The 15223-nt window shown below is 40.9% G+C and overlaps 1 protein-coding gene across 3 annotated transcripts in view; it reads right to left on the minus strand.

Moving 5' to 3' along the window:
- Cdkal1 (CDK5 regulatory subunit associated protein 1 like 1) overlaps nucleotides 1-15223 on the minus strand; it is a 633981-nt gene that overhangs the window by 227373 nt on the left and 391385 nt on the right. For all 3 annotated transcript variants that reach the window (XM_057788043.1, XM_057788042.1, XM_057788044.1), the window contains exon 12: nucleotides 13351-13531. In XM_057788043.1, coding sequence (XP_057644026.1) covers nucleotides 13351-13531 — 181 coding nt within the window. The remainder of the gene's footprint in view (nucleotides 1-13350; nucleotides 13532-15223) is intronic.

The following is a 15223-nucleotide window of genomic DNA, read 5'->3' on the forward strand; positions in this document are numbered from 1 at the left end:
TGGACACAGAGCATTTTCTTAACTTTCCTGAGATATCTCAAAGTCCATGAATGACAGTCTTTTAAAGTAAGGGACAGAAGAAAAGTACCATAACTTTTAAAGTAAGGGACAGAAGAAAAGTACCATAACTGAAAATTCAAAGCCAGGCCCGAGCTTGGTGTGAACTTCTCTATGGAGTGATCAACCAGAGGCTTAACTCTAGAACTCTGCAGGTGAGGTTCCTTAGTGCTGGGCTGGCCAGCTTTCCCAAAGAGACCCCTTCAAACTCTCCTCGGGAAGGCAAAGCCTTAGCTACTGACAGTATTCTACTTGCTGGACAAAACCAGTAGTCCACGTCCAGGGACCGACTGGATTCTGCTTGTCTTCAACCACACCCAGTGTCCTTCCATACAGTTTTTATTGTCACCTCAAGGTACAAGCCACCAGCTTTCAGTTGAGACAAGGGAAGGGGTGTCACCTGGAAGTCTGAGGTGGAGGGAGGAGGAAGAGGAGAAGAAGAAGACTCTAACTCCTTCATGGTTTAAGCAGTTTTTCTGATAGCAATGTTCTCTTCCTGCTTCATTTTCCCTTACAGAAAAACCAGCTGATTCCCTGTCCACTTAAATCATCTCCAGCATAGAAGTGTTTTTCAGCATTGGTGGTGAGTTGGTTCTAAGAGCTCCAAGGACACAAAGAACTGTGGATGTTCAAGACCCTCATATAAAATGCTTTAGCAAGCACACTGAGCCTATTTAGCCTACACATATCCTCTGGTATACTTTTAAAAGAACTTTCTCTAGTTTACTTACAACACTAATGCACTGTACGTCCTTGTTAAGCAGCTGTCATTATGCTTAACATTTCTTTCTCTCTCTCTGTCTCTCTCTCTGTCTCTCTGTCTCTCTGTCTCTCTCTCTGTCTCTCTCTCTCTCTCTCTGTCTCTGTCTCTCTCTCTGTCTCTGTCTCTCTCCCCTGCCCCCCTCTTTAGTTTCTTGAGACAGGGTTTCTCTGTGAAACAGCCTGGCTGTCCAAGAACTCACTCTGTAGACCAAGCTGGCCTCAAACTCACAGAGATCCTCCTGCTTTTGCCTCCTGAGTGCTGGGATTAAAGGCGTGCATCACCACTGCCTGGGAATGATGACAAGGACAAATGCTGGCTTGATACAGAGGTATTATTCCTTCACTACATGGCCTTTCCATGGATGGCTGAATTTGTGGATGGGAAATCCACGGACAGGGGCCTACGGTGTATGAGTTTCTCTGGGTCAGTCAACTCTGGTAAAGTGCTCATCTGCTTTCCAGCTGTCACAGTACTGGTGACTCTAAGTTATCCTTATGGGTTAATAATATATGTAATAAACCTTACTCTGCAGTTTGGAAGTTTTTATGAAAGAATAAAACCAGAGACCTATGATAGAACCAAACATGAATGGAGAAAAAAATGTCAGCGTAATGATACTTAATGATATTCTGCTATACTCATAGATTAGTGACTACCACCAATGTCAGCAGAGAGCCTTCATCTAGTAATTGATGGAAACAGATGCGGAGACCCACAACCAAACATTAGGCTGAGTTCAGGGAATCATGCTCAAGAGAGGGAGGAAAGCTTGTAGGAGCTAGAAGGGTCAAGGACAGCACAAGAAAACCCACAGAAACAACTAATCTGGTTCATAGGAATTCACAGAGTCTGAACCAACACCAGGAGCCTGCGTGGGAATGACCTAGACCCTCTACATATATGTGACAGTTATGTAGCTTGATCTACTGGTGGGACTTCTAACAATGAGAGCAAGGGCTGTTCTTAACCCTTTGTCTGACTCTTGGGACCCTATTCCTCATACTAGCTGCCTTGCCCAGTCCTAATACAATGGGAGGTGCTTAGTCTTACCACAACTTAGTATGCCATGTTTTGCTAATACCCATGGAAGGCCTGCCCCTTTCTGAACAGAAACAGAAGAAGAATAGATGGGAGGGAGTGGAGGAGAGGTGAAGGGCATGGGAGGAGAGAATAGAGGGGGAAATATGGTTGAAATGTAAAATAATAAAAAATTAAAAAATCAGATCTTTTTTTGTTCATTGAAGAATACATTTTAAGCTCATAGTTCATACATGCACAGGGAACTCATGAGTTCCTTTAAAAATATCCAATATAGAACAAAATGAGAATCCAGCATTGTATAAATACTGTGAGATAAAAAATGGAGAAACTTAGGATGAAGCTAAAAATCTTATTTTATATACACTTTATTCTGCAGAAGAACCACGCTCATAACCTACAGGGAGCAGTTTTTACGAGTAAAAAGAGCATCCTGGTAGTGAAACGGTGTATTTTTCTGTTTGATTCCAGAACCAGCTGGAACTTACATGGGAATGTTCTCCCATTTCTTTATATTAGTTTCCCCTAAAATAACAAGTTCAAAGAAGCAAAAAGCCACTTGAGAGTGTACTTTGTGATTTCACAGATACCAGAGGTTGAGAGTTAGGGCAGGAAAGAAATTTAAGATGGAAGGGAAGTATTTCTGCCTCCAACAGCATGCAGCCCACACCAATTTCCATGCAGCAAGTCTCATAGTACATCAGGAGAAATACTTCCGACACAATCTGTGAATTCTCCTTCAAGCAGAGATTTTTATCATCCATAATTCTACCCAGCTTCTCTCAACCCATACAGGTTTTTGACTGCAGTTTTGAGGATGCAGGGTCCACGCGTATTGCTAACCGCAAGTAAACGACAGGCACTTCAAGAGATAAATTCTGCCCTTTCTAACTTGAGTTTCCCTTCTCTGCCCCGAAACTCTAAATCTGAGCTGTTTTATTTATTTTAAAGATAGACTCAGGGTTAAAAACTCTTAAAGAATAATCCAAAAGTTTGGAATGGATTGGAATTAAAGTGAAAAACGTCTTAGACTATATGACTGTAGCCGTTTAAGTAGTCAGAAAGCGCAAAATGGGACATAATCATTTGAGATATTTCCAGAGCCTCACTGCTTTTTCTTCTGTGACATACGTGGGTGTTCACCCAAACAAGGTAAATGTATACTAATTATTAAAGGATGGAGGGTTCGTTACACAGATTGTCCAGGGAAAGAGTGAGACTGTCTCTTTTTGACTGGGAGGGAAGGAAGGACAAGGGAGGGGTGAAATATTCCGGAGAAAGATGGGGGACGGGGCACAAACACATGCAAGAGAGAGCATGTGAAAACATAGTAAAAATTTGAAATATAAAAACTGATTCACCTTGGGGAAGTGTAGCTGGAGTCCCTTTACCATACCTAAGTCTTTTCTTCAGGTCTAAAAACATTTTTAGGGAGTTAAAAAACAAGACCAGTGAGACGGCTCGGCAGGCAACGGTGTCTGTCTTCAAGCCAAACAACCTGAGTGCTGTCCCCGAACCCATGTGGTGGATGGAGAGAACACCTCAGGCAAGTTTTCCATGGACCCTCACCTCACACATGTGCCCATACACATACACATCTATGCACACTGAATAAACTAAAGCTATGAAGTTTTAGAAAAAGAAGTTAAAAGCACTTTTGAAACCGCACAGCAATTGCCCTAAGAGGACATACTTTAAATGTCAGCATTTTATTTTCTAAAATTATGAATTTCTGGAATGAATATTTCCCTTGTTTTTTATAACAGCAAAGATCAAGAGAGCAGAAAGAATACAGCTGCAGTCCCAGGATTTCTACTTCACTGTGAGGCAAACCAACTTAGTGATACTCAGTCCAGCTAACTGGACTGCCAAGCAGAAATGCTAGATTCCTGCAAAGATGACACCAGGCAGGACACACAGAAAGCAGAGCCCATGCTGTTCTGTCACACACTGACCTCACAAAATGGAAGTTTTTCCAGAACCCCTCCTAAACCCTGTTTTACAATGCGCTGCTTGAGGGTATTTTGCTGTGAGTAGTAAAACTAAGGAGTCAGGACACATGTACAAAATGACAAGACTCGCACATCGAACATAATCAGCAAAATACACTTTTGTCCAGTTGAATGCTTATTCACTTGGGTTTGGTTCTCTTGTCATTAATTATGAAACAAAGAAAATTCTTAGGAGCAAGAGTTAGACAAGAGCTTCGCACTACACTACCAAATCATTTCTGCTACCCTGAATGCACAGTTAACATCAGTTCTAATTCTTGAAACTACAATTCTAATTCCCCTGAAAGAGAAGAAATATGGAATTATTATTGAACCATACTTATCATAGAGAAAGAAATATAAGACCAAAACCAGGAGACAGCACCATAAGGTCCTTTTTCCTTAGAAGTTAGTCCAAAGAGTCTCATCTCTTATAAAACTATTATTAAGGTAATAAAAATGAGTTAAAATTGAATATTAATATTTTAATAAATCAGGTTCATATAAAAGACACAGAAGAATTATGTAGATCCTTGCAATTTTTTGGAACTTGTATAAAAGAAGGCATATAATCCCCCATGAAAAGAAAAAAAAAACCTAGACAGAAATAGAATAAAAATGACTTTTTAAAGTCCAGGATTTATATTCTCCATATAAATCCAGTCAGACATTCTCCATCTTAACACCCTCCAGCATGTAACATCTAACATAGAAAAACCACCTGTAATCATATTTTTCTTACAGTCATAGTAATTAAAAATTCCTAAAAGCAGGATAAAAGTTAATGCCAAAATTAAAAAGTTTGAAGGAACAAACTGAACACATTATGTAGGTTTTGTTTGTGTCACATGGTTTTCTGTAAGATCATCATAAATCATAAAGGAACGTTACTCTCAGTGAGGTAAAATCATACTCACTCTTCATTATCCCATATTTAGATTAAAAAAAAAAAACTAACGATGCTCAAGCAGAGACATCCTTGTTTTGATTCCTTATTTTAGTTTTTTTTTTTTTTTTTTTTTTTAAAGCTGGGTATAATTAACAGGAGGTCTTTTGGACATCTGTAAACAAAGTTCTGCTTTTACAAGTCTGCTGCTCCTTAGCATCGTGAACACAGACTATCACAGAAGCAGGGCTTGTGCAGGACCTAGCCTCCAATGCAGTGAGTATCCCATCACTCGCACAGCTGATTGACAAGGCCATAGAGCTTATCCTCTCAGATCAAGACTTAACCAAAGGGTGGGAAGGTAGGCAAGAGGTCTAGGATGACAGACAGAAAACTGAGGTGGTCACAACGAGCATGCTCAGGGAAATATTGGCATCTGGAAAGCATGGTCTGACTGAGAGGAATGAGGAACCTATGCTTTTAAACACTGTTTTGTACATATGAGTGTTTTGCCTGCATGTGTGTCTGTGTACCTCACGTGTGTCTATTGGCCAGAAGAGCGTGTCACATGCCCTGAAACTGAAGCTGCCATGTGTGTGCTGGGAATGAAAGCTAGGTCATCTGCAAGAGCAGCCAGTGCTCCTAATTGTGGAGTCCTCGCTCAAGCCCCAGGATCTTACTCTTCAATACAACCATTTCCCAGGTAATACCTCTCTGTTGGGCCTGTGCTGTCTATGGGGAAATGATGTGCTGTATGATATCATATGCACACACTGGCTCTGTAATCTTGGAGACCACTGACATCTTTTAAAAAGCCCTTTTCCTCATGAGAATCTTACACACTCTACTTTAGCTTAGACTAATACTTAAATTCAACATGGTGGACAATCAAGTGCTTGACAGGGCTGTTGAGGCTGCCTGGTGAGAATTACTGGCAATCCTTCCTTTCCACAGCTGAGGTTTGGCAACAGTTTTTGTTATTTTTAAACCTTCAAATTCAATATTATTACCTCTTTCCCTTAGGTTTTGAATAAGGATTGATAGAAGAATAAAAAGAAGTGCTCAATTTAATAAAGTGAGTTTTAAAAAGTAAATAAATTACCCTTTTTCAAATGTGTTCCAGATTGATGTTTCTAGAGGTTACAAAACACAAACTTGGAGTTTAGAACAATAAAAACACAAAGAAAAAAGAGGCAATGATGAAAAAAATCCATCCTGTAACTCTAGAATAGAGACAGCTGAACAGGGAAAATCAAGTCTGGGGTGTGAGGGAGAAGACAGGATGGCATTTACAGGTTAGCATTAGTCATCAGTATCAGATGGAGTCAGATAGGAAGCTGTGATCCTGAGAGTTTTGAAATGTTCAGGAGTCCCTGGGCGATGCAGTGGTGGTGTCAGGAGTGCACGACAGGTCAATAAGATGACCTCTGTAGAAGTATCTCCATAGAACACAGAATAGCCTTGCTGACTGGATCTAGGACTTAGAATCATCAAACCCTTGCTCATGTTCTCCCGCCTTCTGCTCCTCATTTGGACCTTAAGAGCTCAGACCGTTGCTCCAAATTGAGACTCTGTCTCTACCTCGATCCATCGCCAGATGAAGGTTCTAAGATGATATGCAAGATATTCATCAGTATAGGATAGGGTCATTTCAGGTTCCCTCTCCTTAGTTGCCCAAGGTACCAGCTGGGAACATATTCCTGGACACCTGCGAACCCCTCAAGAGTAAAGTCTCTTGCCAACCCTAAGATGGCTCCCTTAGATAGGATATATACTTCGCTGCTCCCGTATCCACCCTTCCTATATCCCAACCATCCCAATCCCCCGAGCTCCTCCCATCCTCCCCTTCTCATGTTTCTCATCCCATTTCCCCTTTGCCCCATGCCACCTCACCCGCAAGTTCCCAGTTTTTGCCCTGCAATCTTGTCTACTTCCCCTCTCCATGCGGATGACTATATGATTTTCTTTGGGTTCACCCACCCACTGTGACAGTGGAACTGATTTATTGAGAGCCCACCAAGGCCAGCAGGTCTGGGACTGAATAAGCATGGGTTGATTCTGGACTCTCTGAGCATGGCGGACAATGAAGGCAGATGAGAAGCCAAGGACAATGGCACTAGGTTTCGATCCTAATACATGAACTGGCTTTGTGGGAGCTTAGCCTGTTTAGACGCTCACCTTCCTGGACGTAGATAGAAGACCTTCGTCTTCCCGCAGGGCAGAGAATTTGGACTGCTCTTCAGTATCGAGAGGGAGGGGGAATGGTGTGGGGGGAGGAGAAGAGGCGTGGGGATAGGGGAAGGGGAGTGGGGGGAGGGGGCAATATTTGGGAGGAGGGGAGGGAAATGGGAAACGGGGAGCAGGTGGAAATTTTAATTAAAAAAGAATAAAAAAAAATACATTCCATGTAAAAAAAAAAAAAAAAAGAATCATCAAACCCTAAAGAGGCACAGACATTCCTAGATCCACTAAACTTCCTAAACTGTTCCCATATCCACTCTTGCAAGACCTCCTAATGAACTTTCTGATGACTCTGCCCCCTTGTATTTCCCCTCTAAAATGTGCTAAAATGGATAAGCACTGCTATTTGGGAGCTCCACGCTAGTCCCACGTCAGTGGAAAGTTTAACGTGGTCTGAAAAGTCACCTTAACCCAAGCTTCGCCCACAGTTCCTAACTCATTATTGACAATAATCTACTCCTATATGTTGCTTGTCACCCAAACAGATAAATCAGAACCCATCTACTGCTGGGAGCCGATTCGAGTGGCCGCCATTACAAGATGGCGCTTGGCCCTGGCCTCGCTTGGTGGACAGCTCCATATTAGGCAATGCAGTGGAACCGTGCCTCTCGCATGTGCAGTGACGATGATGTGCTTAGGGCCAATCCCGTGGCCAGAAGCATTGGCAGGCGCGCATCGGCCAATCCAGGCACGACTCGTTCCCTTACCCCCTATATAAGCAGTCGCCGCTTGGCACTCGGGGCCCCTTGCTTCCGCTCTCCCTTCAACCAAGAGGCTCCAATAAAGCGTGATTTGGGAAGAATCCTCGTCTGGTGGTCGTCTTTTCCTGCTAGTCAGGGAGTTCGCCGCAATCTACCAGCCCCCAAAAGAAGAATTTTAATCTCACTAAATATTCAATGGTCCCCCTATGCTTCCTGGAGCTGGGAACAGTCTTCCTTCCTCACAGGCCCTGTCCCCTTGTGATGGTGGACAGTAATTCAGACCTCACCACTCCATTAACAATATTTATGAACTCTACCTGTGTTGAGTTCCTGCCATTTCCCAGGTATGTACTAAGTCAACAGTCATGTAAATGCCTTCACATTTCTCAAAGCCTAGAAACAAAGACAAGATCCACATGTCTTGACAAAGATCAAGGTGTAGACTGCAGCTTCTTAGGCTCTGGGATGCTAGAGTCACATAATTGAGTGGGGTTTGAGAGAAGTTTTGCAGTGGCAAAAGGTTTCTGAATTTGCAGTGATAACGTTATTCAAAATCAAAAGCATAACGAACAAGAAGAGTTCCAGCAGGTTTGCTGTGCTGTATTACCCAGCTCACCATAGCCTTCAGCACACCAGTGCAGACCTAGGCTCTCCTCTGTGCATAGCCGGTGTCTTCTGTGCACTTTCCTGCTCTTACAGAAAGAAACCTTTCCAGCGCTCCTACTGCCACCTCTCAGATCTAAGTATCAAAGTAGTCTGTCTTTGAACTGGAGTGTGCTATATGCAGTGTTTGGTTTTATAAACTACTTTTTTGAGTTGTGGGCTTGAATTTCATAAAACAAACAGACAAAAACCTTACTTTTGACTTGGGTTTAACATAGACTTTCTGGTCATTTCGGAAATAGTCCTAAATATGCTTCTACTATTTTGCACTATGTATTTATGAAAAGTTTTCCACATTGATGATTAGTAAATCAAAATGTCAATCATCTCTGTAATATAAAGATGTTCTATGTCCTGTAATATCAAATATTCAGCCACAATTTAAGTATTATTATAAAAATAAACAAGCACCATCTCATTAGTATGCACATTTGCTTTTGTCTTTAAAACAATGGTAAATTTATATGCATTCAAAATAATAATTTTAAAATAAATTCTACTTTGATTTGTGTAACCAGGATCACGTAAAAGGCTCTGGTCAAGAAAGCATGAGAGGAAGCCATTTAAGAAGCCCTGGTATAAATAAGCACAAAGCCTGTGAAGGTGAGTTTTATGTGTCAACTTGACATAATCTAGAATTATCTGAGTGACAGTTTCATGAAGGATTGCTTAGATCAGGTTGTCTGCAGGCATGTTTATGGGAGGTTGTCTTTGACTGAATTAACTGATGTGAAAAAAGACTGTGTCCACTGTGGGCAGCACCATTTCCTAGAATTGGGGTCCTCAATGAGTAAGAATGTAGAAAGTGAGCTAAGCACTAGAGGCATGCATCCATTCACTTTCTCTCTACTCTTGGCTGTGGATATGACTAGTTGCTTCATGTTCCTGCCCTGATTTCCTTCTAATGATGGACTAGAACCTGGAATTATAGCTGAATAACCCATTCTTCTTTAAAGTTGCTCTTGCCAGAGTATTCTTATGACATCAAAAAAGAAAAAAAAGAGAGAAAGAAAGAAACTAAAACAGAGCTTTAATGGAACATGGGAGAAGAGCCTGGTTAGATAACCAGAGGTTTAAGTGATGAATAGAAATGACCCAGGCTTTACTATCCGCCCTGCCCCCTGCCATGTGGAAAGATAAGCAAAGATTCTGAAACAGAGAGCAGATAGGGAAACACCGCATTTGAAGTGGTTCCATGGCCATATGTTGAATACTTGGTTCTCAACTAGAGGTGCTGTTTGGGGATGTTGTGGATCTGATCTAGGTGAGTTTCTGAGGAACAGGCCTTGTGGGCTTCAGCCCAGCTCTGCTTTGCCCAGAGCTCTCTGCTTCATGATCCTCTGAGATTTGAGGATGCCACGATCTTCACTCCAACCTCCATGACACGTCTTTTTGCCATGATGGATTAATACCCTCTCAAGCCATGAGCCGAAATCAAGCTGCCTCCTTTAAGCTACTTCTGCCTGGCATCTCGTAAGAGCAGTGCAGCAGGAAGTACAAGAGCTAAGTGGCAGTGAGCAGCCGGGGCCAGGAGGAACTGACGAGACATCAAGAGTTGAGAGGCAAGCAGGAGCTTCTCTGGGCCCCGCGCACATTAGCTATTACTCTGAGCCCCGATTTTCTGATGTTCAACAAGACATTAATAGCAGGACTTGCTTGAGCGACATGACGAGAGAATAAAATTAGATAACCAATACTAAGTCCTCAGAACACTGAAGTACACTCATGGCTGAGTGTCAACTTCATGTTTTTTTTTTTTTTTAATCATATTGTTATATAATTGGGACCAACAATTATCTTATCAGTAAGATAACAGCAGCTAAATGTTCACAGACCTACAAACAATCACTAGTCACCTACCGGGACAACAAGCCTTAGTTAGAACAGATGTATTAACATAGCTCTCACCAGAGGCCCAACAGTAGCATTCAGTGTATGAGTGTCCATTAGGACATTAACATAACATAAATGTAGTCTTTCTGCACGTGTTGTTTAGACAGAATCTCCTTCTGTAGTCCAGGTTGGGCTCAAACTCATGATTCCCTGGCCTTAGACTTCCCAATGGTGGGATTATAGGCATGAATCACTAGGCCCAGCTTATATTTAGTGTTTTGAAACAGCCCATTCTCATTTTCAGCATCTGAAATGTTTTGAGACAAAATGAAAGTTTTCATGTGGCTTTCTCAATGTTATAAGGAAACTGTTCTTGCCTTTTCCAGCTTAGAAGATGACCCTGAAGTTCACCTCAGGCAATCTTGACCGCCAAAGCACTTCAGTTGGAATGTTGCTTCTGATTTCGTGTCCTGAAATTTTGACACCCTGTCATCTCTCCGAGAAGGACTTTGTGGTTACAGGGAACGATCACTGTCCCAGGTAACTCACAGCCATCTCACAGAGATCCCCATCTGAAGAATTTTAAACATTTAATCACAAGTTCTCTGCTGAGCATGTGCCTATCAGAAAGGAAATCAGTAAGTCAAGGAGACAGCTGCATGCCCAGGTTGACTGCAGCCACACTAGAGAAGCATCCTAGTAAATATCTAAAGTTTCGTCATTAATGTTCAATTCTCTGGGTTTATAATTCTGAATTCTATAAAGCTAAAATTTCATGCAATGGTTGTTATATAGAGCATAATTACTAAGATGCAAGAGGTCTCAGGTTGTTCCCCCCCCCCAAAAAAAAACCATTTATTTTGAAGTCCTAATCACTTCAAAATGTTAGAAATTATATTATAGATAAACACAGTTAAGATGAGGGGTAGGAGATGGAGGTCTTTATAAGACACACACAAGGATATCTGCTGACAATGAAGGCAGAGACTAAGGCTACACAATGGCAAACCAAGGACACCTTAGCTAGCCAGCAAACTCTAGAAGCTAGGAAGAGGCCAGGAAAGAGTCCTACACATGGCAGAGTTGGCATGGGTCCTTCTCTGCGCCTTCAGCCTTCAAAAATATGCAGGCATTTCTGTTGTCTAAGTCACTCTGTGGTGTCTGTTGTACCAGCCAGGGTAGAAACACATGAAAAAGACTGATGATGACATGGTAGAAAGGTGAATGTGACTCAAGGGAAGACACAGAGAGAAAGTCTTTGTGAGGCACATGTACCTGAAGGATTATTACCCCAAATCACAAAGAATTCTAAAAGCTTTCCAATAAAAAGGCAAAGAACATGCTCCAAATGGGCGAAAGATCTTGGCAGATATCTGCCCAAGGAAATATATGTGAAAGAGGGGAGGAGATGAGAAGAGGCTCACTACCAGATGTCTTTATTGAACTGCAAGTTAAAACCACAGAGTGGCGGGGGTACCACTCAAGAGTCAATAACCAGCTGGTTGAATACTACTCGTTCTCACGGATAAATAAGGCCAGTTAGATTACGTTACATAGGTAATACACAAACATCATGAGCACAGAGCTCTGAGCTACAGGAGGATGATCAGATAGCTTTTTTTATACATGGCAACAGGGGTTGTACATTTATTCAGCTACTTAGGGAGGCAATTTGCCAGTACTTAGCCCAGCAGGTCAACTGCATGTCCCATGAAAATGCAGTTATACTTTTTACTAGCCACAGCAGTAAACCTTACATATGAATAGAACAAAAGATAAAAACAAGAATGGTGATGACTTATCAACTGCAGTTCTTATGTTAAGAAGCTGAAAAAGCCCACTTGCCTCTAATAGTAGGATGAATAACTTATGCAAAAACATTATACAACAAAGAAAACAGATGGCCTAGAGCCACTTTGCAAAGTACTGGATTCACTAAGAATGAAAAAGAAATGGACAGAACCCAAATTTATACAATGATAAAGTCTGTTCAAAGAGGGGAATGAGTTTCTTCTGGGAAGGGAGAGGACAGTGGTAATCTCTGTATGGCCATGTTAGGGACTTTCATATACAGAGAATGCTCTTAATTCGATTGATTGCACATCCAACAGTTACTATATGAAAACACACACAAACCATTATTAATGATACATAATATTTACACACAGGAAAAATGTCAGTATACATGCTTTAGCTCAAAAAGATTTTTGATGAAGTTATAAAAAAATGGATTGAATTATGACAGGAAACAGATCAAGAACTGCTAGATCAAATAGAAGCTGGGGATGAAGAGAGCAGATGAACACAAAAGAGGGAGAGGCACCTGGGTTACTGATGAAGCTATCCTATACCTGCACATGCATTGGCAACGCACAGACTTCCAAATCCAAAAATCAGACCTCAGTAATAACTTAGAAAAGGTAATGAATTAGTTTATTTTCATGTCTGTGCAAAGTTAATTATCTGTGGGATTAAAGTTGGGCATTTTTGTCAATCAGAAAGAAAATTAATCAGTCTACATATTTGCACTGAGAATACAATGCATAGTTGTTTGGAAGGATAAGTTGATGGGCAGGTAGATGGGTAGCTAGATGGTAGATGGATAAATAGAAAGAAAATAGGTAGATGGATGGATGGATGTTAGATAGATGGATGGAAGAACAGACAAATGCTAAATGTACAGGAATCAAGTAAGAAAACCACAAAGTTTCCAACAAATATATAAATAGAATGGACTTTTATGCAGTAGGAAGATAGGAAGCTTATTTGCTCAAATATTAATCTTTTGTTTCATTTATATGTTTACTTTGAAGTGGTAAAGATGGAAAGGAGGCCTCATATATGCTAGGTAGTCATGGAGCCACATCCCAATCCACACTCGCATGTATGTAAATGTTGCCTGATTTCAAACCATCCAAATATTTAAATGTACACGCAAGTAAATACAAGAGAGTGGTTTTAAAAGTTTTTAAAAGCTGAACCTTCCTCCTCAAGAGAAAATGTGATATTGTCTGCCTCTCCTTGCATGAGGTCATTTAACTTTTCCATGCCCAGCTTGAATGTCCTCGTGTTTTGCAACATAAAGGATAGCACTAGCCAGTGGCACTGGGTAGGCAAAACAGGTTTGTCTGTGCAGCGGCTGGCACAAAGTAATGACTCCTATGAATGGGTTCTCACCACGTGTGCTGGAACTTGCTCGGCTTTTGCAGCAGGAGTTCCGGGTCTTGGATAGAACTGGTTGATGAAAAGGCTTGGAAATTTGTACTCTTCAACAAGTTTCAGTGTTTCTTGAAAATCCTGATCGGTTTCTCCAGGAAAACCACAGATAATATCCGTAGCAATCGTTATTCCAGGAACCCTGGAGAAGAAAAACAGACAAAAATGTAAAAAACAGTTGACTGTGAGCCAGAATTATTTTATTTCCTTGACATTTAAAATGGTATTTAAAAAATACAGTTTATTTTTTTTTAAGACAGAGCACTTGAAAACAGTTTTGAAAAGCTCTAAATACTAAGAGATACAATGAAATATAGTGGTCCCTGGTCATCCTCAGAGGCATCCATTTTTAATGCTTTTAGACATGGTTTTGTTTTGTTTTCTCCTCTGTCTCTTAAGATAGATGCTTACTCTGCTGTTTCTGGATTTGTTGGTTTTTTAAAGGCAGTATTTAAGGGACTTTTACATTACGGTAAATGAACTAGCTGGAATTATACTCTAACCCTACATTCTTAACACTGTATTCACAGCACTTCCATAAAAGAATTGCAGAGACAACTGGCAGACCAGGTTGTTTCTCAGCAACATTTAAGTTTTCCTAAGAGTAGTAACTGAGTCTTTGGAAAGTTTGCTTAACATTTTTTTTCCTAAACTGATACCTTCTCAAGGCTTCATCAGATCTACCAAAACTCAACAGTAGGAGTTGAGTTGCTTGCTAGACAGGTACAGTGCCCTGGGTTCAATGCCTGGCACAGGTGGCATGGATGGAGTGGAGATGGCAAAAATCAAACCTACTTTCTAAACACTTGATGTATGAGGTCGCTCAGCATCCATGTCCCTAGTTTCTGGAAAGGCCACTGCTTTCTTCGAGTGTGCACTACTCTAGCAATGAGCTGGCTGTTACCCCTGACTGCTGCTCCTCGCTCTCTTTTCCTCAGTCTTGTTTTCCTAGGTTGTAGGTTTTGCTAATTCTCAATTACTTCCTTCACTCTGCTGGTGCGTTTCTCGGTATCAGGTGACAGTTATTAGGTCTCAGGGTGTCTGAACACACGACTGATTGGCAGTACAGTTACCTAATATTCCAAATTGAAACGATTATCCACCAGAATTTTGCATTGTTCCTTTTGAAAACGGCTGATAGATGCTGAAGGCATGGAATTCACTCCTGTGCATACTCACACTTTCCTAGGGCCTGTGTCAGCCAGGTCTATACTCTGTGACTGACACCCACCCCACCCACACATACTCCATTGCATGTGCTGTATCACTTTCTTTTTAGGGTGTCAGGTTTTTCTCAATCATTTTAGATTTCATGCAAATATGGCTTTTATTATATTTTTAAAAGCATTTTACAAGGTACAATCTATAGACTTAAAATCTTTCAGTCTAGGAATCTAAGTCTCTCATATTTTTTCCTTAATAATTTCTCTAGGAGATTGTCTTGTATTATTTCTTTAGTAATTTCTCTAGGAACTGTCACCTACAACACTTTCTCTTAGGGACTCATTTCTTTCGAATGTTCAAACTACCAGTTTGGTCTTTAGCTTTTTTTGTCTCATTTTCCATATGTGTTATTTGTTCTATTTTACTTGTTTTCCAGTCTATAATTTAAGGTAAAAAAAAAAAAAAAAAAAAAAGAAGTAATTCAGTACGGTTCAGTCTCTCCCAGATCTTTCTCCATCTTCAGTTTTCCTTCACAGGACACCTTCTTACAGATGTAGCATCATTTCTTACCTGAAGACATGTCAAAGTCTGTCTAAATTTCTCTGCCCATAGCCTTCGTATTTATTTCCTTAAGGCTGAGAATTTACATCAACAAATAGTCATTTTCACT

This window comes from Chionomys nivalis, chromosome 13, assembly GCF_950005125.1.
Source record: "Chionomys nivalis chromosome 13, mChiNiv1.1, whole genome shotgun sequence".
NCBI classification, from domain to species: domain Eukaryota; kingdom Metazoa; phylum Chordata; class Mammalia; order Rodentia; family Cricetidae; genus Chionomys; species Chionomys nivalis.